General features: G+C 51.6%; 7 protein-coding genes across 7 annotated transcripts; 5 read left to right on the top strand and 2 right to left on the bottom strand.

The window, feature by feature from the left end:
- Positions 1-1,754: 1,754 nt before the first annotated feature.
- Positions 1,755-2,228, bottom strand: B0T23DRAFT_398045 (uncharacterized protein; the record flags this gene model as incomplete). The annotated part of the gene is made up of 2 exons (XM_062838334.1): positions 1,755-1,964; positions 1,995-2,228. 2 exons carry the CDS (start codon positions 2,226-2,228, stop codon positions 1,755-1,757), a joined length of 444 nt encoding a protein of 147 aa, XP_062691232.1.
- A 594-nt stretch (positions 2,229-2,822) lies between these two features.
- Positions 2,823-4,328, top strand: B0T23DRAFT_385654 (geranylgeranyltransferase beta subunit). The gene is made up of 2 exons (XM_062837552.1): positions 2,823-3,297; positions 3,365-4,328. The coding sequence occupies exons 1-2, from the start codon at positions 2,931-2,933 to the stop codon at positions 3,982-3,984; spliced, it is 987 nt and encodes a 328-aa protein (XP_062691231.1). The 5' UTR covers positions 2,823-2,930; the 3' UTR covers positions 3,985-4,328.
- A 1,342-nt stretch (positions 4,329-5,670) lies between these two features.
- B0T23DRAFT_203525 (uncharacterized protein) lies at positions 5,671-7,837 on the top strand. The gene is made up of 6 exons (XM_062833428.1): positions 5,671-5,873; positions 5,943-6,263; positions 6,334-6,903; positions 6,976-7,222; positions 7,285-7,312; positions 7,368-7,837. The coding sequence occupies exons 2-6, from the start codon at positions 5,946-5,948 to the stop codon at positions 7,825-7,827; spliced, it is 1,623 nt and encodes a 540-aa protein (XP_062691230.1). The 5' UTR covers positions 5,671-5,873; positions 5,943-5,945; the 3' UTR covers positions 7,828-7,837.
- A 2,039-nt stretch (positions 7,838-9,876) lies between these two features.
- Positions 9,877-13,524, bottom strand: B0T23DRAFT_455526 (uncharacterized protein; the record flags this gene model as incomplete). The annotated part of the gene is made up of 4 exons (XM_062841242.1): positions 13,292-13,524; positions 13,151-13,240; positions 10,359-12,751; positions 9,877-10,031 (listed from the first exon to the last, which is right to left on the bottom strand). Exons 1-4 carry the CDS (start codon positions 13,402-13,404, stop codon positions 9,877-9,879), a joined length of 2,751 nt encoding a protein of 916 aa, XP_062691229.1. The 5' UTR covers positions 13,405-13,524.
- Positions 13,525-13,968: 444 nt separating this feature from the next.
- B0T23DRAFT_422227 (uncharacterized protein) lies at positions 13,969-15,346 on the top strand. The gene is made up of 3 exons (XM_062839794.1): positions 13,969-14,125; positions 14,186-14,907; positions 14,989-15,346. Exons 1-3 carry the CDS (start codon positions 14,111-14,113, stop codon positions 15,125-15,127), a joined length of 876 nt encoding a protein of 291 aa, XP_062691228.1. The 5' UTR covers positions 13,969-14,110; the 3' UTR covers positions 15,128-15,346.
- A 2,679-nt stretch (positions 15,347-18,025) lies between these two features.
- Positions 18,026-19,634, top strand: B0T23DRAFT_398040 (uncharacterized protein; the record flags this gene model as incomplete). The annotated part of the gene is made up of 4 exons (XM_062838333.1): positions 18,026-18,182; positions 18,480-18,506; positions 18,833-19,012; positions 19,306-19,634. The coding sequence occupies 4 exons, from the start codon at positions 18,026-18,028 to the stop codon at positions 19,632-19,634; spliced, it is 693 nt and encodes a 230-aa protein (XP_062691227.1).
- Positions 19,635-21,172: 1,538 nt separating this feature from the next.
- Positions 21,173-21,795, top strand: B0T23DRAFT_398039 (uncharacterized protein; the record flags this gene model as incomplete). The annotated part of the gene is made up of 3 exons (XM_062838332.1): positions 21,173-21,254; positions 21,451-21,567; positions 21,635-21,795. 3 exons carry the CDS (start codon positions 21,173-21,175, stop codon positions 21,793-21,795), a joined length of 360 nt encoding a protein of 119 aa, XP_062691226.1.
- Positions 21,796-23,342: the final 1,547 nt, after the last annotated feature.

The raw sequence follows: 23,342 nt of genomic DNA, 5'->3' as shown, positions 1-23,342 counted from the left end.
CACCACCTAAGCAAGGGCAATTCTTGACGCGGATGCTTGCTTGGATTGGCCCATCCCTGTTCCTTTGTTCCTTTGTGTAAACTGAACGCCATGATGGGCCAACCACTAACTACGAATCTCCATCTCTCTTGTTGTCCGTAATGTCCATGCCAACCAAGAGCATCTCCAATATGGACACAGGCTGGGCATTCATCAGCGGGGAAAACGAAGCGTACCTGGCGGATTTGGGTACAATTGTCTGCATTGGTAGCGGGGTAAACTGCTTTCGCTTGGAATGGGCAAAGGGCGCGTGTACTGTGTCAGCGCAGTTCAATACAGTAAAGTCCTCTATTTTTGCAAGTTGTCTGAGAAGCCATCTTTCTTGCATTTAAAGGGGTATTTGCAGAAGAGGGGGTGAGTGAGCAGACCCTCTGACTATCAAAAAAGTGGAATAAGTCGCCCGGTCTAGGGGCTCGAAGTATCCTGTCCTGACAAAAAGGTACCTCTACCCTTGTACCTATAAATCCGGCTTGACGCCTTACAAGTTACAGTTTGCAATCCCCGTATGGGAACACAATTCCGGTACGGGATTTCTTTTCATCTAGTAGCGTTTTTTTGCACAAGACTAGGTTAGCAGAAGCATGGGACTTTACTGTAGCGCTATTTTCCGTTTTCGAGATGGAATTTGCGGCACGTAGGTACTTATGTCCAGACCGAGGACTCCAATGTCCATCCGGGGCTGTGCTCAATATTCATTCTTACTTCACAAGGTGCTTACCACATCTACCTATTCCGTCAAGCAAGCACCAACATCAACAGCTGATGCCTATTTGAAAACACGGGTTGGGAAATATCCCGATCCCCTTTTAGTGTAAAGTGCTGGTGATCGCCCGATGCCCTCATAGATACTGTGCATACACCGCTGGAAACTTGATGAGCGGGAAGCCAGGGCCAGAAATGGGCTAAGGTAAGGTACCGGCAACGGATCTTCCTCTGGCTTGACCTGGGCTCCAGCAAACTAATCTCGGACGGGCCTCTTGGCCTGGTTGAGCCGCAAATGATGGCCCTGTGGCCCTACAGTCAGGTGATTGATGGTGGCGCTCGCTCATCATGACAATTGTACATGTCCAGAGAAAACAAGTGGCACGGAACTCTTGTGATTTCACTCCAGGCTCTTCACCTTTTTCTGGACGTCTTACCGGCACTCCGGTTGTCCAGACTTGAACAAACCTTACAAAAAATGTTACTATAGCATTGTGCAGTAGCTCATCACCAATGGCGCATATACGCGTAATGTTTCGTTCATCGTCAACTCCAATCAATCGCTTCTTCTTTTTTTTTTTTTTTTTTTTTTTTTTTTTTTTTTTTTTTCTCTCGGTGTCCCTGTTATGGGTGTTGCTCTCCGTCGGCTGTCACGGCGTTTGCGAGTCTGGAGGGCCTGGCCGGACTACACCAAGTCCATTTCGGGACTAGCTCCAGGAACACAGCAAGGCCAAGCCCGAAACTGTTTCTGTCCTTTCTCAATTCTCACTGGTTGCTCAACTGTTCTCTCGTCCCATTTGCTGAACGGCCATGTCTTCCGCGACAAGCGCTGTCTCCAATCCGACAGGACGGGTTCAACGTTGCTTCCAGCGCTTCACTGCAACTTTTCTTTTTTTGTCAACTCTGAGCTTTTTTGTTGAATCATATGACGGCATCATGTTGAATATGTGAATCAAGGGCAAACAAATCGCGTCGAAACATGCCCTACAACTACCTATCAAAAGTCTGGAACTCTACCGGAGACTTGGGCCTTGCTTTCCGGTGGTTTCAGCCACCACCTCCCGTTCCTGGACTAAAGAGTCTCGATTCACAAGTGACCTAGATGCATCACGGCAAGATTCGACCTGGGCAGTCCACGTTGCAAAGTTCAAAACACCAAGCCAAGACCGGTCACCAAAGGCGTCTCGATCATGATTGCACGAGACCGTGATCTGTTGCAAGGACTACATAGTGTAAAGCTGCACTGCACTTACCCTGGCTAGATCTCGTAACATTGGACCGCATTCTTTTTTCCGATTTGACGACCGTGGAAGAGGCTGGATGGCCGGACGTTGTTGCGCACTTGCGCCAGTCATCGACGTTGATGGTCGTCGCAACGTCGCTTCGAGATACGGTATCAAATCGCCTGTGACACCGGTGTGCCCTACCTTCCCCCCATGTAAACGAGAGAGAGGATACCGATTCGAAGCGCCGGTCAGATTCGTCATCTTGAAGCGCAAATTGGCCGGAGCAGGCATTCCAGACTGCCATCGTACGTCAACCAGCTGTTTTCGAGAAACAGGATCGTCACGCCTCATCAGGCTGTTGTGGACAATGTCCCAAGTGGGTGAGGGATGCCTTCAGTTCAATTTGGATGGAGAGACAAATGCCTTCAACCCCCCCTGTACGATGACCGTTCGTATCCTCATCTTCAGCGCCGGTGCACTGTACACTTACTCGGTACGACTGCTGCCCAACCTATGAGCCCTTCATTTAAAAATAATCACGACATTCATGAGATGAAGCTCATTTACCTCATTTGCACTCGCGAGAGATCCAAACCATCAAATGACTCTCGCAAATACGCGTGTCCCGCCTTTGGGGCATCTGCCAAGGTCACAAGAGATGATGAATTCTCACAATTGTCATTGCGCCTTTCCTCCAAATTGAGCAAGTTGGAGAGGGCATTTCTTGGCATGGCGTCTGAATGGTGCAGTGGCTGCCAAGTACCGATTACGTAAGTAAGACCTCAGCGTCCATGTCCATGGTGGGGTAGTACCGGCGTGCGGCGGGCAATGGAGGCTGAATCGTCAAATCGTAACTCCGACTTCCGACTTCCGTTTCCACAATGCTGGTTCCTTGAATGCAGCCTAATCCCATCCCAGCTTCCCACCCACCGCACCACACATAAAACCCTCAAATTCTCCAACATGACACAAAGCTTCACCTCTCTCCCGCAAGAGCTGCAGCTCGCAACCTCTGCCCACGTCAAGTACATCCAGAGTCTCGACTCCCGAAAGGACGAATATGACTACTGGTTGACGGAGCATCTGCGCCTCAATGGCCTCTACTGGGGCTTGACCGCTCTGCACCTCCTCGGCCACCCCGAGGCTCTCCCGCGCGCTGAGACCATCGACTTTGTGCTATCATGCCAGCACGAGAATGGCGGCTTCGGAGCGGCACCCGGCCATGATGCCCACATGCTGTCCACCGTCAGTGCCGTGCAGATCCTCGCCATGGTCGACGCCTTTGATGACCTCGAGACGCGTGGCCGGGGCAAGGCACAGGTCGGAAAGTGTGCGTTGCTTGTCATCAACCTAGGTAAACCCCCATTGACACTTTGTACTGACACTGTCGGGTCCAGATATTGCCAGCCTCCAGAACCGCCAGACCGGCACGTTTGCGGGTGATGAGTGGGGTGAGGAAGACACTCGCTTCCTCTACGGCGCCTTCAATGCCCTTTCTCTTCTTGGCCTCCTCCACCTTGTCGATGTTGACAAGGCCGTTGACCACATTGCTGCGTGCGCCAACTTTGACGGCGGCTACGGTGTCAGCCCCGGTGCCGAGTCCCACTCTGGTCAGATCTTCACGTGCGTCGCTGCCCTCACCATCGCTGGCCGCAAGGAGCTCATTGACGTTGATCGCCTGGGTCGCTGGTTGAGTGAGAGGCAGATCGCCGGCGGCGGCTTGAATGGTCGTCCGGAGAAGAAGGAGGACGTGTGCTATAGCTGGTGGGTGCTGAGCAGTCTGGAAATGATTGGCAAGACGCACTGGATCGACAAGGAGAAGCTCACCAGCTTCATCCTGAGCTCGCAAGACACCGACAAGGGTGGCATCTCGGACAGGCCTGGCGACATGGTGGATGTCTGGCACACCTGCTTTGGTATTGCGGGTTTGAGCTTGCTGGACTATCCGGGCTTGGAGCCGGTTGACGAGGTGTATTGCATGCCCAAGTCGACCATCAAGCGTGTCCTGGGTCGTTGAGTTTGGTGTGGTGTTGTCGGAATACAGTACGATGGCTCCTGCTATCAATCCCATCATGGTGACATGACACAGGATACAAACACAACCACCTCCTGCCATCTAATAACCTTCCGACACGCACTCCAGGCGTCGGCAGGATACAAGGCGGGAGAAGAGAAACATCGTTCTCGTGTGGGCAAAAGACGTTATTGCATCCCTTCAGTGGGTATGTGAGGCGTTTGGAGCCCAGACGAGTAACTCCCTACTGGTTTATTGTTGCTTGAGAGTATTCCCAACATCAATCGACATGGTTAGGTAGGGGACATTCCATAGTGTTCCTTTAATACAATCATCTTTCACTTGAACCACTCGCACATTGTCTTGGTGTTGTCACTGTCTATATGTCTACCTTTGCTCCTTGATGTCCTTGTTGTCACTCTTTGGTGTGTTCAATTCTTCTGACCTCTGCAACCCAAGGCATAAAGGCACGATGCCTCCTCCATCGATGTTCCCATTCCAATGCATCGTTTCCTTCGTCTTTCAAACTGAATTGTTCCTTGAGCTTTGTTTCAATGTAATTACCTGTCACTGCATCTACCCGTCTCGCAGCTTGGTCGCTTACCATTGGACAATTGCTGACTTGGTATCTTTGGGAACAGTTTGAAGTCGGGTCGAAGTTGCCCGTTTGTTACGTTACCGTTGGTTGCGGTATAGGACAGACCGCCAGGAGCATGGAATAGCCTCAGCGCACCAACGACACTTGCCTTTAACGTCAACAGTAAGCCCTGTGAGCTGCTGATACGAACTCCTCTCAGGCAATCTGGACATCTCTCGGGGCCGAACATTGATCAACTCTTCCTGCGACTTCCTCTAGAAATTGTGATTTTTTACGTTACAATACCGCATAGGTACCTTCCAGACTCACCCCTCCGAATCCGTGATCCTGGGTCTTCATCGTTCCTTCCCTCTCTGGCAAGCTCACCCACTTTCCTCGTCCACCGACTCTGGCTGACACTCAGGCACCAAGCTGCCAACAAGTCTCAACGTACCTTCCTCAAACTGTCCTCAGATTCGTGACCAACCGTTCTTTCCATTGTGTGTGTGCCCCCTTGACGAGGGAGGAATCTTCTTGTGCCCTCGGCTGGCTGAGTGGGAGTGACTGGCTGTTGCATTTTTCTCGTTCAGTTTCTGCAAAATCTCTGTCCTCCAAAGTTCTTCCTCTCTCCGACTCTCATCCTTCCCTCAACACCGACGCATCTTCTGTCTGCCCATCGTGGAAGTTCCTTCCCCTCCGCTCAACAACACCAATCGGTCTCTCTGTCCTCCTATCGCGTCATCAAGGAGACGACCCTGAAGTAAACATCTTCGATTATCAACGGAGAATTCACACTTCCTCCCTTCCTCCCTTCTTTGTTCACTGACCCACCCGGACTTCTCCCCGGATCCCTTCTTCGTGGAGATGCATGTGATGGACCCTGTCAACAACGACAGCATTGCCATCACCACTGCCTTCACTTTCTTGGAGACTCGTGCTTGCTAGGCTCCTGAAGTCGGCCTTATCACTGTACAATTCCGTCCTGAGCTACGCCAGTGTCCAGCTTCCTTGGGTCTTTCAGTTGACAGCCTACAAAGTTCATCTATATACGCCACGGAGACTGACGCCTTCAACACGCCACTGCTTTCGATTTATGTATCACTCGTCAGGAACTCCTTGAACATCAACACTGCCAGCACTCTCCCCCATACACATACACATTCAGATACCTCAAGTCTTGCCTGCCCATCCGTCTATCAAATCACACGTCTTCCCCTTACCACCAGCGGAGTCATTGCAGCCAGACAACTCTGCCTCTATTTCGGCTTGGTCCTGCAGTCAACCCAGCGCCGACCTCCCCGGTCCACCCCCGGCAGTGAGTTACTACCCTGTTGCAACTATGCAAAACCACATTGCCGTCTAATTGTTGACTTACACTTGCTAGACAATGGCTGCCGTCGCTCCAATGGACATGGAAGAGACCAAGTTCGACCCTACTTCGATCTCACTCAAGTGCACCCTCTGCCCCAAGCAACCACTGTTTTCCGATGTCTCTCACCTGCTCACACATTGCTCGTCCAAGAGCCATCTGTCCCACCGCTTCAAGACGGAAATACGGGCACGTCACAACGATGCGGCGAGGGAGACCATACAACAATACCTCAAATGGGAGGAAACCAGTGGTATTCATGCGCTTCTTGAGGAACGGCTTGAAGCAAAGGAAAATAAGAAACCCGCAAAGCGTGGTCGGCCGGCCGGCACAGCTGTAAGTGGGCACTGCTTCTCTGCCAATTCTCTCCTCGGAGGGGCGTTTGTTGACTGGACTCCCGCTACAGAATAGGCCCAAGGCTTTTCAGAATCGGGATGACTTGGTCAAAAACGAGCCGGCTGGCGAGCAGCTAGACCACACACCCGTCTTGGCCCACTGGATTACAGACCCGAACAACGCATCCTTCCAATTTCACAATTTGCGCCACGGTCACTCATACCTGGACCCTCCCGCTTTTCAAACTCCTCTCTTGAAACGTCCACGCTCTGACTATTCTGCCCCGGACACCCCCGAAAACATGTTTGCGAGCAAGTACACTAGATGGCCTTCCGAGACTGCGACCTCGGACAGTATCCTCCCCTCCTCTGAGGTTACGTCTGAAATTACAGAGTTTGACGAGGAGGACGACGAATCTAGCAAGCTTAAGGGAATCCGGTATCCCGGCATGGGTCTCTTTGATTCCGCCAATGAGCAACAGAAGCGCAAGCGCAACCAACGCAAGGACGAGTCTGTCTTGAAGCTGATGGAGGAGGCTTCAACCACTATCGAACAGAAGGAGGTCATCTATAATGAAGACTGGACTTTTCAGCGTGAGCGCGATGTTTACGCTAGCCCCTCGGACTATGAGGGCAGTCCAGTGCGTCATCATTCCCGGTCGCACATCTCTGTTTTGCCTCTTTTTGTTGCTTTCTAACGTATCTCGCCACAGGACCGTGAGCTGGAAGAGGCCGAGAACCACAAGAAGAAGCGCAACCGTCGCGCTCCTACCTTGACCAACGCGAAGCCGCGCGCCACTCGTTCTTCTGCGAGAAACAAGGCAGTCGCAAAGGCAAAGTCGACCCGCGAGGCGGCCCTGTCCATTGAGCAAGATGAGAGCATTAGCCAGATCTCTGGTCACAGCCATGGAGCTATGGACAGCTATGATGTCTTCCATGATCCCCCGCAGCGCAGTCCTCGTGAGTCACTTGAGGTCCATTCTGATTCTATGGACCGTCAAGCTAACTCCTGATTGCTCTAGACCGTACTGGCAGCCCCATGGGGTCCTTGTAAGTCGTCACGGACATTTGATTGAGTTCACTTTACTGACCACCATGTTTCCAGCTTTGAACTTCGTCAGCGCCCAGCCTTAAAGATGCTTCCTTCGAACGGACCTCTGCCCTCCAATGCCCAGCATGGATCTTCCGGACCCAAGCCTCTGAACGGCTCACAGCTGTCGTACTTCTCGCCGCGGGATAGCATGGCGAATTCTTATTCCGGGCTCCCCAGCAATGGTCTCCCACACAACGGTCTCCCCAGCAATGGATTCTTCTCGTCGCAGCAGCACCCCAGTTACAGTGGACTTAATCCTTTGAGTATTTCAGGCAGACCTTCCTATATGCAACCGTTCAACTACAATGGCTATGCGAACGAGTCTACCAGGGCTCCCAACCCTTCAGCTTTTCAGCCAATCAACCCAATGGCCAGGAGCATGTCGACTGCCATGCCTTACTCAAGCTCGTATGCCAACCCGTATCCAGCTGATCCAGCTCTCGAGCGCCCACCCTCCGAATTTGATGTTTGAGTACCAGTCTGGAGGGCATGTTATAGGCTCACGACCACCGTAAAAGCATGATGTTGACGTTGTGAAAACCCAAAAGTATCCCAGTTGGAGGCATGACTTTGACGTTTTGAGAAGGCCGTTTTTATGTTTTTGTGTTTATGCGTGCGGCGCAAAAGAGTTTTTAGTCTAACTTTATGGGTGTTTGATATTACAGCTGCATTTGTTTCGGGAGTCCAAGGAAACACACTTTTTGTTCTTATACTTGATTGGAAGTTAGTGTCATCTTTAACCTTATACTGTATGGCGGGAGGATGATTTATTTTACCTATCTCTAGCTTCATGGTACCTGGGACTTTGGCGCATCTGAAAGGGAGTGGGAAGATCGAGGATAGACGTTCCAACACGGAGAGACTCTCGGCTATACCCAAGTCAGGTGGATAAACCCGTGGCTAGTGGGATGTATCGTTAAGGTAGTGTGACCAAACATGATCCTTATGGATGAGCATTATCGTTCGTTTAGGGATTCATAGTTACTGCATCTTTAGGTGCATAGGGCCGCAGTCTGTAGCTCGTTAATTGAGTTGAATGATTGTGGTTCCAAGCGAGGCTATGACTGTGTGGTCTTGCGGCTTGAGTGACTTGTAGCTGCTGCTTTCCTTTTCTGTTGCCAACGAGGAGCCTCTTGTTTTCTCTCCAGGCTCACTTCGCGGGTTGACGGTTAATCTAGCATCCTTCAGCTGATGATCATGGGTTACGGCATGGGGTTGTTTCTGTTGATTTGACAGTCTGGGGATAGCCGGGTTGATCGTTGTCTTCTCAATTCTCAAAAGAAAGACGTGATGGGAGACACCTTGGACCGAGAGGGGGAGTCTCGATCGGAACTTAAATCGGTTATTTGCTAAGGAAGAAAATGAATCTAAAAACTTGGCTAGTTTCACGACATGCTTGCTGCACTTTCATAATGATCCCAAGTCCTCTTCTTATTCTCAGCAAGTCTCTTCGACGTCTGCATTCTATTCAAGTCCTTCATATCAACGCCTCAGATCATATATGCCAAAGTTGCGTATCCTTACCACCTAAGTACCTTTTAGGTACTCGTGGAGCCAGATAACTTGATTGCCTCAAGTCTTCCACTAGAATAGGTACCGCGTTTGGTGTGCTTTGGTGCGTCCCCACCAACAGCCCTCTCCGCGCATCACTACTCCAGTTTTATACTATTTTACTACTACAGAGTCTCTTTTTGATCTGAGTGAGTTTGAGCGTCGTCTATTTTGTTTTTTCTCCATTCCCATCCATCCCTAGAGGTAGCTATGCTCCGACGTTCCCCCATTTCCATTGTGCTGCTAGAGGTACACACCTTCCCCCTCCCCTCAACTCCCTCCCATCATAATCCCTCCTGTAGGTATGTAATTCCCTTCCCAGCGTACGTCGATTTGCTTCCCTTAAAAAGAAAAGAAAAAACATATCTTCATTTGTTACCAGACTTCATGTTCAATGATGATTGTTTGCTTGTATTATCCTGAATGATTAATCCCCTTGCTATGCGTCTATAGTGTATGTGTGTATGTGTGTGTGTGTGTGGGGGGGGGGGGTTCTGTCTTTCTCTTCTTCTTCTTCCTGGTCTCAATTCTTATGCTTCTTGTTGTTTATACTTTGTTCTCTCTTCCACTACTTTATTCTCTCTCCCTACTGCATTCTCTCTCCCTCTCCCTCTCCCTGCTCCATCTGCTCCATCATTCCATCCATCCATTTATCACCTCCCCGCTTTGATCCCATCGCCCACTTCCTTCCCCCCTCTCTTAAGCCTTCACATAATAACACTCCTTCCCGCTCCCCCCCTCCCACCCCCCTTCAATTCCCTTCCTGAAGTTCCTGTAGGTCAAAGTCACTCACCCGTCTTTTTTTTTAGTTTCCCTCCGCCCCCAATCATTTTTTTTTTTTTTCTTTTGCATCAAGTCTGCTCTCCATCCACTCCTACTTTTTCTCCCCCTCCCACTTCGGCTATTTTTTCCCGCTTTCTTTCTTCCCATCTACTTTCGTCAGAAATTAACCCTCCCCCCTACCCCCCCCTCACAACACCTCCTCAAACGTCCTCAAATCCACCAAGAACCGCCTCAGCCGCAACCCCGTCTTATGTCGAAACCACGCATCTAGTTCTTCGTCTGCCGACGCGGCGCACATGATTTGTAGCCCTTTGAGGATATCGGTCGCGGGGAGGTGGCGGTCTGGATGGTTGGAGGGCGGTCTATTTCTTCTCTTCCTTTTACTTCCCTCTTTGATGGATGACGGGTTCTGGGTGGTGAAGAAGTTGTGCAGGAGTGAGGAGGAGCGGGAGGATGGGGTTGGGGGACGATGAGAAGAAAGACGACGAGAAGGACGCTGAGAAGGGGGATGCTGGGAGCTTGTTCGTTGAGAAGGGGGACGATGAGAAAGGCGTTGAGATGGACGTTGAGTCGGGAAACGCTGGCTGGAGACAAAGCTACTCCGCTTACTAACCCGAAACCGTTGTGCCTGTCCCTTATCAAGTTCCCGGGAATTCCGCCGAGATTTACTCTCCGGCCCAAGTCTAGAAGGTGAGAGTGAAGGAACCGCAGCGGAATCATGACCATGACCATGACGCGATTCAGGGCGAGTAATCCGTAGCGGCGCGCGACCTTCAATTCCGGTGATATACGTCATCGTCGCCGAAGCTGAATCTGGAACCGTAAACGGCGGACAGTGCACTTCAATAGAAGCCAACACCGACGACGACTCCGGACTGGGAGGTGGTGGCCTTGACGACGGCGCCCTGGGAATAACCACAGCCATTGCTTCTCCCACTTCCGGCGTGGGCGATGCCGTCGTCGTTCCACCTCCTTGCTCCTCCTCCCTTTCCACCGTGCTGGCCAGAGAAGGAGGCTTTGACCGCGGACTGCGATTACCCCCCACCGCACATGTACCACTCAGCACCATCTTCTGCCTCCTCAACGCCGCAGCTTTTTGCAACCTCTGCGACGGAGACGGCGCAGTTTTGCTGCTCGTGGATCGTTGATGTTTCCCCGTCACTTTGTTTTGTTTCGATTTCGGCGATGACTTGATTGTACTGGAAGGAGTAGAAGTAGCTACACTCTCCCCCATGGCTTGCATCCGTCGCACAGCTTCATCAAGAGCTTTATCTAAGCATGAAAGCGTGCCGGGTCCGGATCTGACACTCTCCGGCACCTCTATGCTTGATACGATACTGGGATGGGGAGTTTTGGCGATAACAGTGGCTTCGCTAACGCTGTTTCGTTTGGTATTGCGTATCAGTAATTGGCCGTAACTCTTTGCTGCTGGCTGGATGATAATGGCCGTTCCGTAACTGGTGGTGGTGGCAGTGGACCGAATGGATGGGGTGGTGGTGGTGTTTTGTTGACGACCATGGTTAATGACTTTTTGTTGCTGTTGTTTGTCTGGTGATGGTTCCTTTTGTTCCACAATGGTAGGCGGGAATTGACGCATGGCTGCGCTCCAGCTGGAGTTGCGCGAGAGACCACTTCCGTGTCGGACTAGGACTTGGGAAAAGACGCGAGGAAGGGCAGGGAGGGATTTGTTGGAGTTTGAAATGCCCTGGACTTTTGGTGCAGGTGGTGGGTTGGTTGTTGGTAGGGTGTTTCCTTTCTTCTCTTCGTCGGGGATCGAGGGAGGCTGGCGCTCTGGGGATGATGCTTCGCCGTCTGAAAACACTGCTTCTGGCGTTGTTGTTGAATTGGGTGGTGGTGACAATGACGCGTTGGGTGGCTTGTATTCTCCGCTCTTCTGTGATATCTGTTCAACATTGATAGGAGAGGGAGAGTCATCTTTCTTACTAAGGCCACCGTCGATCATCTCATTGTTGAGCTCCTTAGTCTCGGTACCTCCGTCTAGTCTCAGCCATTCACTTCCTGGTGGTGACATCTTCCCAAGCAAAGGTGCGAGTTTGCCTCTCCGGTGGTATGCCCTTTGCTCCTTGGATGTCACCGCAAGCCCGGCTTCTCGGAACTGGTCTCGGTAGGGGAGAAGCTGATTCACCGTGCGAATGGATTCATGCGTCTCACCGACATAAGCAGGAGAATCTGGAATCTTGCGAGCACCGCCCGTCGATTGTGCCTCCTGGGGCTCTTTCGACCTATTCAACGCTCGTCGACGGTTGCAGAAGCGGGATACAATATGGCGGCTGTTGGATGATGATGCGTGGACGCGGTCTTTACTACCAGAGCCTTTCCTGTGAGGTTTGAGCCGTCTGTTAGTGGAACCCCAGGTCTCGGGAGGGACCCACGTCTGAGGATGCAGTGGAAGCTTGCGCAGCTGTGATGCCCCCGGTCTGACGGGAGCCGGTCTCACGGGAGCTTTTCCTCTTGGAGTTGGTGTACCTGGACTTGGTCTTGGCTTCGGCATTGGAGCACTCGGGCCTTCAGGCGGGGGAGGAAGGGGTCGCAACTGGATGACGGATCGCTTATCTCTGCTGATGTGTAACAGTGGCTCTTTGGCTGGCGGCTTGGGGACCTTGGGCGGTGATTTCACAGGTGATTTTGGAAGCTCTCCCCAGTACGCTCCGGGTGGTTTCTCCGCATCTTTCTTGGACGGGCTTCCCAGGCAACAGTGCTGGTCTTCCTGCGAAGAGGAGGCATCATAGGGTGTAACCTTGGAATACGAACCGTGACTCTTGTCCAGATGTCTCGGGCCTCCTTTGTAGTCGATATCCTGCCAGATCACCGGTATAGCACCACCATTCCCACGCTTTGGAGGGCTAGGCTTGCTGCGCTGATACGGCGACCTTTTTCTCGAGGACCCCGAAGAAAGACGGTTCTGGCTCCCGTTGGAGCGGACAGACGAGACACGGACTTTGATGGCGTGCCGCTTGGCCTGAGCTCGACGGAGTTTTTGGAAGGACAGACTGAGGGGTTTGCGAAAGACTTGGTCGGCTGCGCGGCGGGCGACACTGGGACTGCGGGAGGGAGAGGCGGTGTTGATCTTGGGCCGACGGTGCGGACTTCCTTTCTAAGCTAAGTTGTATGCAGGCATTGTCGGGCCATTTTAATCCAAGAGGGGCAGATCCAAGAGGGAATTGTTCAAAGTCGTGGGGAGGTCTGCTGGAAATGACTGACAGATGATGTGCGGATGTTGTTGTTGTTGTTTGGATCAAGACGGGAAGGCTGAGGACAGAAGGGGCCAGTCATGCCACTCAGTTGAGACCATGGAGGGGACGGAGAGAAAGAAGCAAGTGGGATTAAATATAAGGAGCCGCCAGCGGGAGGAGAAGGAGTGATGATGACGAGTGAAAAAGTGAAGGAAGCTTCCCTCGGTCGGTAGCTATCTGATATCCTTGACTCCGGGCGAAGCATACATTTCCAGCTGGCGCGACCCCTTGCGCAGGAGGAACTCGATGGCGGAGAAGTCTCTCTTGTCGACCTTGATGTTCTTTTCAAACTCGGTTCTACATCCGGATTAGCGTCATGTCGAGGTGAGTATCTACAGGAAATCTCACCTAGCAAAGGCCTTGAAGTGAGCCCGGGTGGCTTCCGGCTTTTTGCAGCACTCGCGCAGGCACTTGCGGTAGAGTCCGAGGACCTCCTTCTGCAGACCAGACAAGCGGGCCATAGTGATGCTGTTGCCTTTGTATTAGTACAGAGGTCAAGACCCAGCTGGTTAAAGGAGGGATTCTGCTACAGTTGAGAGGGTGAAGATTGGTGGCGTCGGTGGTGGTGGTGGTGGTGGTGGTGGTGGTGAATCTTGAAAATTGTTATGACGCAAAGACACGGGATTGGCGGAGAGCTCGGCACGGCATCACCAGCTAGATTAATTGTTAGTGACACCAACTGGAGACCTCGGCAGAGCTTACCCCGGGGGGCCGAGCGCTAACGTGGAGAGCGAGGGGTTCCCGGCCCCGGCATTCTTTATTCACGATGGGTTTAATCCTTATGAGACCAGACACTGACATCTTCTAGTCGTTATTCTTTACCCGAAGCGCTATCTTCTCATGATGCTGTCGACTTCCTCTTACACGCGTTTGAGGCTGTAGAGTGGGGTAGCCACTAACAGCCAGCGAGCCGTGAACCGGCGGTTGACGGATGGAAGTACAGTAGGTACCGCTGCTCCCCCGCCGCCGATACCCGCAGATCGCCCACTGCGGCAAGTGGAATGCACTATCCACTCCGAGTCCGGGGCACTAACGTTCACTTGTACCATCTCCAGCTGGATTATAAATGCCTTCAATGTCACTTCCACTTCTCAGTCTTCACTGACTTAAATCCCCTTTCCTCTCACTCACCACCTCACCGCTCATATTCGAATAGCTCAAGTCACAATGGCCTCCTTCACTGTAAGTTGTCTCACCTCAACAACAACACCTAAATGTCAAGCTAACAACATCACACCACAGCGCCTCATCCGCTTCCTCGCCCGCGACGGCCGCACCTACTACGGCGACGCCCTCCTCCCCCAGGGTGTCTCCGACATCCGGGCCGCCAAGCAAGCCCGTCTCATCACCGGCGACATCTTTGGCTCCTACACCGTAACCGACCAAGTGGCCGACATCCGCCTCCTCTTGTCCCCCTTGGCCCCGGAGGACGTCCGCACCGTCCGCTGCCTGGGTCTCAACTACGAGCAACACGCCCGCGAAGCCAACATGCCCATCCCCACCTACCCCGTCCTCTTCTACAAGCCCGTCACCTCGCTCTCGGGCCCCACCGACCCCATCCCCATCTCCCGCATGGCGCAGGAGGGCGAAGGCCTGGATTACGAGTGTGAGCTGGTCGCCATCATTGGCAAGCGCTGCCGCGACGTGTCAGAGGACCAGGCGCTCGATTACGTCCTGGGCTATGCTGTCGGTAACGACGTCAGTCATCGGGATTGGCAGATTAAGCGCGGTGGTGGGCAATGGTCCCTCGGAAAGGGGTTCGATGGGTGGGCGCCGTTTGGTCCGGGTATCGTCAGCAAGGATCTCATCAAGGATCCGCAGACGCTCAAGATTAGCACAAAGTTGAATGGGAAGACGGTGCAGGAGAGCAGCACGGCGGATATGATCTTCTCGGTCAAGAAGACGATTGCCTTTTTGAGCCGGGGGACGACACTGTTGCCGGGTGATGTCATCTGGACTGGAACGTGAGTGCCTATTTCTTCTCCCCCCTGGGGAAATGGTTGTGAGGAGGGATGACGAGAGAAATGCTGACGTATAACAAACAGTCCTCAGGGTGTCGGTATGGGCCGCAAGCCCCAGCTTTGGCTCAAGAATGGTGATGTTGTCGAGGTGGAGCTCGAGAAGGTTGGCACTTGCAAGAACAAGGTCGAATTTGAGGCTTCTGGACCTGCTTCCAAGCTCTAATCTAATGCAGAGGTGGACTTAAATGGATATAAGTTGAACATGTTTGCAACGATCGCGCGGTATCGTTCACCATTCAAGCAGGCGAAAGATGGAATGAACAAAGCGTCCAGTTACTTATTCCATTCACGTCGACTATTGAACATGTCCCATCCACTTTTTCACTCCCGTCTTTCACAGCAGACTCATTCAACCCGCAGATATGTATTTCCCTATCCCAACAACCCTACTATCATTCACCCGTTGACTAACAATGACACCTCCATTGTCTACCAACAAAACGGGATCAATATCCCCTTACCCAAAAGTGCCCGCCTAGCACTTTCCCCCAACACCCAACTCCCGCCCTGAACCAGTCTCCTTTCAATCCCATCTCCCATAACCAATTCATCCGCGCACTACCCCTCAGAAACACGCCCACGGTTATACACAGCTCCATAATCCCAACACAGCGGCGTGAGGTGGCTTCGAATGATTTGGTCGTATTCGGTCACAATCCCGATCCATCCCAACATCCTTCAGGACGACCGCGCCGACCCCTGCTGTAAATTGAGGAATTCGGGACACCGGCGGCTAGTTTCGAACGTTCCGTCCCGGAAATCCATGGTATCTCTCATTGAGTCGCCGCCGAAATTGAGGAATTCGGGTAGTTTCGAACGTTCGGTCCTGGAATTCCATGATGCCGCTCTTTGAGTTGCTGTAAATTGAGGAATTCGGGAGAACGATGGGTAGTTTCGATCGTTCTGTCCTGGGATCCTGACCGATGGGAAATCTAGGCGAAGGAGGGCTTACCCTCAGAAAAATCGTAACAACCAGGCTACTCTACTGCTTAGAGCACAAATAAGTCGTCTGCAAAGGATTTGATCCAGCGCGTGCTGTAAATTGAGGAATTCGGGTGAACGGTGGGTAGTTTCGAACGTTCCGTCCCGCAAATCCATGCTATCTCGCATTGAGTTCCCATAAATTGAGGAACTCGGGTAGTTTCGAGGTAGCATCGGCTGTTGTACCGGAATAAACAATCTGGTGGTGGTCGGCCGGCCGGCCGAACCCCCGTCGTCGTCGTCGTCGTCGTCTCCGCGTTCAGTTGCGTTGCCGCGCAAAACCCATAACATCTCCAGGTGCCGGAATGTTAACCGGGCGGCTTCCCTTTCGCCACACGGGGCAGAAGTGCCCTTTTGGAACGGAACTTCCCTATGGCTTAGGCAAGATCGACTAGCTCACCCTTTACTCTGGGCACTTGTCAGAGTCATGGCTATCGGTTTGGAGCGATACGGCGGAATTACCTCAGGTTCAACTGGCACGGCGGTACCTGTCATGGGTGGCCAGCTTGCAGTCGGGGCTTGACTTGTGGCAGCAGCTCGTGATTGACATTTGCAGATGGCGTCTGCTAGATTGCCCGGGGTGCTCTATACTCCATCAGTTCGTTAGTACAAAGCGAAGCGTCGTTTTCTGCGATTGTAAGGTACTCACTTTGTTGAATCTTCTGAGCAGTGATCAGGCCAGGCAGGCATAATGAGTTGTCGAGAGTGACGAAAAGAAGCCCAAAGGGACAAAAAGTGTTGTTCCGCCTGTGTCGGTGTCGGCCTTTTCTTTTCTTTTCTTTTCTTCTCGCCGTGGTTCATCGAGTTGTCGAGAAGCAGGCTTGACCATATGCGGTTGGCAAGCTTGATGTGCAAAGGCAACCTCAAGTCATGCATACGGGTCTGGGCCACGTGGAGGTTCGGAGCCTTGATCGCATTTTGAACCAAGCTGATTGTTTGGAGTGGTGGAGGAAGAGCTTTGGTTGAATGGGTGGTGTTTTTGAGAAGGAAAGAGGAGAGCACGGAAATTTGGGGAATGGGGGGGGGACCATTCTTTTTATACCTGCGATGAAGGTGTCTGTGTCCTGCTTACCTACCTACACTATTCATGTTCTCCTTCTTTCTGGTACCTTCTGTACCTTCTGGTGCTGCATCTGGAGTCTGCGGCTCGATCTGCGGCTCGGTCTGTGACCAAGTCAAGTGAACAAGAGGCATCGAGCCGCCTGTTTTTTATTGCTTGGGGAAGTTGGCGGAATGACATTCTGCATGCATGAATGCTGCCTGGTGCGTTCATCTTGGTCCTACAAGCTTGGAAAAAAGTTGGAAGGCATGCGGTGCTGTGACTTTATGCCGTCGGTTGTTCCGAGCCGCTCGACCGACGAAGGGAGATGAAGTGTCGTCAAGAATTCCGCACTCCGCGTGCAAAGTCCGTTCAGTTGTTCTCGGCATCAACATCTCGCATCTGCTGCTCGATTCTGGTGGCAAACATCCAAACAGTTGCAAGATCGAGGAAGAAAAGCACTGGGCGGTAAAGAGGGGTGAATGGAACTCAATATCTTGGTACCTAGAGGTATTCACGTGTTCAAGACAATCCCAACCTAATGCAGGTTGAACACCTTGACCCAAGTGGCCTGCCTTCCCTGTTTACGACTGCCATCTCTGGGAAAGGCTGTTCCCCAATGACCACATCGACATGATCTTGGTCGCCATGATTATTTCCGCTTCCCATATATAGACCTATGTACATGTAATTTCCTTCCCAGAACTCTCCTAATTGAAAGGCAGCAGCAACCGAGTTTGACCAAATCTGCTGAAAGGAACCTAACAAACGTCAGTCCTCATAATCTACCTACCTAGAAGTATCGTGACAACCTGCTGAGCCACACGATTGGCGAGCTCAGTACGTCCGGATACGACGCAGTGATCTCCAATACGGCGTATAGGGGATACGCGCTTACGAATCAATTACCTTGATCAGATATCTGAAAAGTGTGTTAATTGATCAGGACAACTTTCTAACCCAAAGGCCTGGGAAAGCCGGGTTTATACATTGGGCATACTGGAACTGCCGCCTGCTGTTGCCAACTGCCCCGGAGAGAAAATGTTTGGAACACGGTCCCGTCCGGGAGCTGCGACGACTGGCGGTATTTCACATCGACGCGCGCATACTCCTTTGCTTTTCGCCGAGAGATGGAGCAACATATCAGAGATGTTAACTTCTTCCAAGCACTATCGGGCCAACCACACTTTACCGGGATGTGCGTATCGAAGTGATACAGACCTGGGTTCTACCCGCTTGGCCCAGCGATGACGAACTAGGTACACTTATTTCTTTCGAACCTCAGATGATGCGTGAATCAGCATGGCTTAGGTAATGGATTCATTGATCTATCTGATGATGATGATCCTGATCGTCCCAGAAAAGAGAGAGAGAGAGAGACCTTCCCTCCCTAGCGGGAAATCTTGCGTCAATGCCCCCTATCGTGTAAAAAAAAAAAAAAAAAAAAAAAAAAAAAAAAAAAAAAAAAAAAACGAAAAGAACAACATTCTCGTAGTCTATGGTCCGTACGGATCTATGGTTCGTACGTATAACGCTCCTTCCACAATGCTCCCCCCCCTTCAAAGGGTACTACCGTACACCCGTATAGATATTCAACTAGTATAAAGATGTAAACTCCATGGCCACTAATGATACGTATCTGCCTACATTTCCATACAGGTACCTTTTATCTCCGGCCTTTCATCAGATCTACCATCAAACCCTCATACCCCTATTCAACAGTATCTATACCGGTAAAACCGGCTGTACCCCGATGGCGCGGGCTGCAAGCGCTTGCAATAAAACATTTTCTCTCTGGGGCGGTCAAAGCCCACAGACGACAATGAATGCACAACTCCCCTTTCCCAGGGATGGTAATCACTGCCAGCTCGCCGCGCGCCGGTATGGTGGTCCAGTTCACATGTGGGCTGCCAGCATGCCTGCACAACGAGTCTGCCCAGGTTGTCGGGTACCAAGTCGTCATCGCCATTCTGAAGGTGTTCCTGGAAGGGGTACTCCTGTGCGTCGATTTCATCCATCCTGGTGACAGTGTGTGTGTGTGGGTGACGGTTGCGTGTGATGTTGTCGGTTGACAGTGACAGTTCGTTGACGATGGAGTGAGTGCTTGGTCAGCAGAGTGCACCTTCGACGCTGCGCGGCGGTGGGTTGTTTGTTCCTTGGGGGTTATCTCAAACTCCGGCGGTGACATCAAACTGTTCGATCCATGACAGCAACAATCTGGCAACCCTGTCGAGCCATATAGCTGTTGCATACAACCGGTGTCCAGCGGTAGCGTGTTGATGGAGTTCCATTCTGATGAATGTCTCCCTGAGTACCTCTAGAGGTACCTAGTAAGATCCCAACCATGGTGCCTGTCACAGGTGCGGTCATGTTATTGTTGATGATCTTCTCTACTGTCACAACACATGACAAAACTGTTGGAGCACGACTCTCGCAGTCATCAAGACAGCAGACGCAGTACCTAGCAATAGAAGCTGCCAACAGACTTGCCGCGGCGAACAGCGTTGATGTATACAGAAACGCAACGGACTTTCTATCGAAGTACGTCACGGACCAAAACGAAGCCATTGGCCAGAGCAAAGATTTCGTTCTCGAGTACACCCGAGATGTCAACGCCGAAAGTGATGTAGACGGAGGTGTAGGTACCTAGAGGTAACTTCTAGCAACCGTCCACAAAGCAGACTGATTGAACGTCGCGGCCGGCATAGAAGCCATTCGACGAACACAACTGGGGTAACATCCGTCCTTGTCAAGGTACCTCTATTATTAAATGATACTCGCTGGTCCTAAACCCGTGTCCTGACTTTGAGCCGGACTCTTGCCCTTTGATCAACCTATCCGCCCAAAGAGAAATAATAGTGGGCGTGACCGTCTGAAATATTCTGTCCTGGTGGATATCGCAAGTGTCATCCGGTGAAATAATCCTGTCTATATCGCCGTCTCATGGAAATCCTTGATCACTTACCCCTTGCCAAGCTGACTTCCATCCGAACTTTGGCTAGATTCTCCGTAATCTCCCGCGCATAGTCTACCTCTATCAAAGTACCAGTTGTACCGTATACCACTTGTTGGACAACGTCAATATTCCTGTGCCGATACCTCCCGTCCCCATCAGAGGTACTATTCCATCTTTCCGAGGCGTTTGAACAACATTGAAATACACGAGTAAAATGATGTTTTCATGTTGCTGTGGAGATTGCTTGGGCACCTGCAGTCCAGACGTTCAATGTTTCTTTGATCCATTGCGTAGAGCTTGCCGGCTGCTGTCGGTGCTGCGGTGGTTGCTGCCGTAGTGGTTACCTCTGCTGTTGGAGAAGTAGTGTATTCGAAGACATTGGCAATGCGCGTCCAAATTCCTTTTTTGTATCCCAAGTGAGGCCTGCGCAAACCTCACACACAAACGAGATCTGTGCGTTGACCGTCGCCGCAATGGCTCCAGCGAGATGGGTTGGTTTGCCGGTGTGCTCCTCTCCTAGGCGCTGGACTGTCGCGTGGGTTTGTCCTTTGTTGTTCTTTCGGTGGAGTTGATGTGTCTGGTCTGAAATTCTTTTGGCAGCAAACGCGACGTTGTGGCTTGCAAAGGAAAGAAAGCCACCTATGCGACACTCATGGATAAGAAGACGATGGCAAGGCAATGTGTGTTCAAGACCGAGATCATGCCGCAAGCACATGATGCTGGACGACTACCTATGATCGGCCACGCTCATTGACAAGCAACTTGAAGCGTACAGCCTGAGTTTGGGATCAGGAGACTTGCTGTTATGCATCATATGCCTCCCGTCGTTTATCAGCATTGCTTCGAACTCCAAGGTGGCCTCAAATCTTGCTTGTTCCTCCTTCGAATCTCCCTCCTGGTCAGCGCTGCCTTCGTCGCTAGAGGTTGGTTACCTAATCTCGCTCGCTCTTGAACGGCTCACGATCAAGGCTGCTATAGTAAGGACACTTCGAGTCAGCCGTCCATCTGGAAAGAACTGATCAACTTTTCATCGAAACATGGTCAGGTTTAAAGTGAAGCTGACCCACTTGGGATGAAAATGGCCAAGTGAGGTGCAAGCAGCCATCAAGACGATGTCAATCTCTACTACCAGATCATGCTGATGCGGTTTGTCCTGATGGATGGCAGCGGAGCCGATGTGGTCTTCATGATCCGCTGGGCAGCCCAATTCTAGGAGCGGGACCAAGGATCTCATGCAGTGCTTCATCACGGCGTACGAGGCCATGATCTCCGAGAAGTCGCTCGCCGGTGCTAAAGAAGAGAACCGCCGAGGCTGTAAGTCCATGGCTGCGTGGGCGTCCCTGTCAGGTACTTAGAGGTACCTAGTTTCCAGATTTCTCTGCTGACGCTTTGGTGGCGTGCCGCCATCAACAAAATCGCCGACAAACGCCGTGCGATCTAGCTTGGGATATTGCAACGGGTGAAGAGGGAAGTTAGAGGACTCTGGCCGTGATCAAGTTCATGGAAGCAGGTCTCCTGGTACAGGAACACAACGTGGTACTCGGCCTCCTCTGGCAGCAGCAACAACAATGCAATCCTGGTTCAGACGGGATACCCGGAGCATGCTGGCTACCACAATTTGGACCATGTAAGCCTGGCCCGAAACTCCCCGCGATCCCAGAGCAACCGGACGAGGACTTGAAATTCATACACAGTACTACTCAAGAAATTGGACTGTCCGACCCAAACTACAAGGTCCAAGGCTACTTCTTTCGGAACATTGAACGCAAGACTGCACGCCCCTGTTAGGAGCACTTCTCCGCCGCCAGCTTATGCGGCTGTTGACAGTCGGAACTTCTCTGCCATTGAGGAATGAGCTCGCTCGAAGAAATGTCTGACGGAGAACCATCTGGGGATATAAAGCGAAGGTGTTGATGGTCGGCAGTGGTCTCATGGTACCTAGTTAAATCCCTACTTCTCCGCTTCATTTCCCTATTTATATTTATTTCCGCCCCGTCCCGCAGCAAAAACAGGGTTCCTGGCCAGAAAGTCGTCGATGGCTGAGCGTAAGACTAGATACCTACCTACCTGTAGCCAAACAGGGAGTAGGACAACGGCCGTTCTCGTATTACGCAGAGCAGGAAAGCTTTTGGTGAAGAGATCTCGATCCATTGCAAAAGTCAACGGGTGGTCATTCATGGTTGCATGAAGTTGGAAGAATGCATATGGACAAGAAGGGAGGCGACACGATAGCCCCAGCCGAGTCCCTGCCCGTCTACCAAAGCAGGAGAACGTTCAATGTCCTCGGAAAAGCTTGTAACCTGCGAGTCTCAGAAGAGAAGTTGTTGCTGATGGTCAAATTCAAAGGACATGCAAGAAAGGACGTAGTCGAACCACTCAAGTCCTTCTTGAGTTGTATTGAGCCCCAAGAAGCGGCGCTTACCTCTACCTACCAAACACCAATACCTACCTAGGTAACTTCCCTCAAGAAATTACGTTCCATTTTTGAACACGGTTGATGTGCGATGTCTACCTCCATCCGTTAGCACTGAGAAGTGAACAAGAAATCAGCATCAATTGGACCACAGCCGAGAGTCAAAACTTTGAAAGTGAAAGTAAAGTGTTTGTATCAAAGGGCCTCTTCTGCGCTCCCTGGCTACCTAGGTAGTCTGCACCACGGTGATACCTAGGTCTCAAAAGATTCCATCATTGGCAACCAGCCCCTGGATGTATTCGGGGACCTCATTCGTTTAGGTAATTAGAAAATGAACATGGCGAAACATGCCAAATTCCTCATCGAAAGATTTGCGAAGTGCGCATTGGGGGATTCCGGCAGGGCTGAGATCAAGCGGCGTGCGTGTCGAGAGCGCCAACGAGCTCGCCCCCCCCCCCCCCCCCCCCAAAAAAAAAGGGGGGGGGGGAGAGAAAAAGCGATTATCAAGAGGAAGATGGAACCAAGACCCAGACAGCAAGCTTGCTCTCGACCGAAGAGCATGATCGGCGCCGGCCGTTTACCCCGGGCGGACGCCCCATGCTCATGACCATAGTGGAGGAGGTTCGTTTTAACCTAGCCAGCTTGCTCGGTGTCAGGAAGTGAGCGGCTTTGGTATTGTAAATAGACAGGACCGTTTACTGTTAGACTGGCATCAAAAGCTGGAGTTGTAACAAGAGAAAATGGGTCTTTAACTGATGAGAATAGATGGAGAGACAAACAAGAAGTGACCAGCAATACTGGGCAGGACTGAAGTAGGCTTTGACTAAGGTGTCGGTTCGTCGAGGCTGCTTTGTGCCTTTAAGTTGAGCAGACTTACAGGCTGTAGTTAAGTCATGCTCCTCGGAAGAGAAGCCGAACCTGGAGGCATTTGCACAGAATAGGGGGTTTATTGACTTCCCATAATCCCATTTTCCTCCCCTTCGACGCCC

The sequence above is a fragment of the Neurospora hispaniola genome, assembly GCF_033458365.1.
Source record: "Neurospora hispaniola strain FGSC 10403 chromosome Unknown B0T23scaffold_6, whole genome shotgun sequence".
NCBI lineage: Eukaryota > Fungi > Ascomycota > Sordariomycetes > Sordariales > Sordariaceae > Neurospora > Neurospora hispaniola.
The sequence above is the reverse complement of the archived record's forward strand: the minus strand, read 5'-3'. Positions and strand labels throughout refer to the sequence as shown.

Bases quoted from the DNA above. Each gene is read 5' to 3' on its own strand.
- B0T23DRAFT_422227 (XM_062839794.1), top strand. The intron at 14,908-14,988 runs GTGAGTGCCTAT...TATAACAAACAG, and splicing joins GATGTCATCTGGACTGGAAC to TCCTCAGGGTGTCGGTATGG.
- B0T23DRAFT_203525 (XM_062833428.1), top strand. From the start codon at position 5,946: ATGGCTGCCGTCGCTCCAATGGACATGGAAGAGACCAAGTTCGACCCT. The intron at 6,904-6,975 runs GTGCGTCATCAT...ATCTCGCCACAG, and splicing joins CGGACTATGAGGGCAGTCCA to GACCGTGAGCTGGAAGAGGC. The intron at 7,223-7,284 runs GTGAGTCACTTG...TGATTGCTCTAG, and splicing joins TCCCCCGCAGCGCAGTCCTC to ACCGTACTGGCAGCCCCATG.
- B0T23DRAFT_385654 (XM_062837552.1), top strand. From the start codon at position 2,931: ATGACACAAAGCTTCACCTCTCTCCCGCAAGAGCTGCAGCTCGCAACC. The intron at 3,298-3,364 runs GTGCGTTGCTTG...TGTCGGGTCCAG, and splicing joins CAAGGCACAGGTCGGAAAGT to ATATTGCCAGCCTCCAGAAC.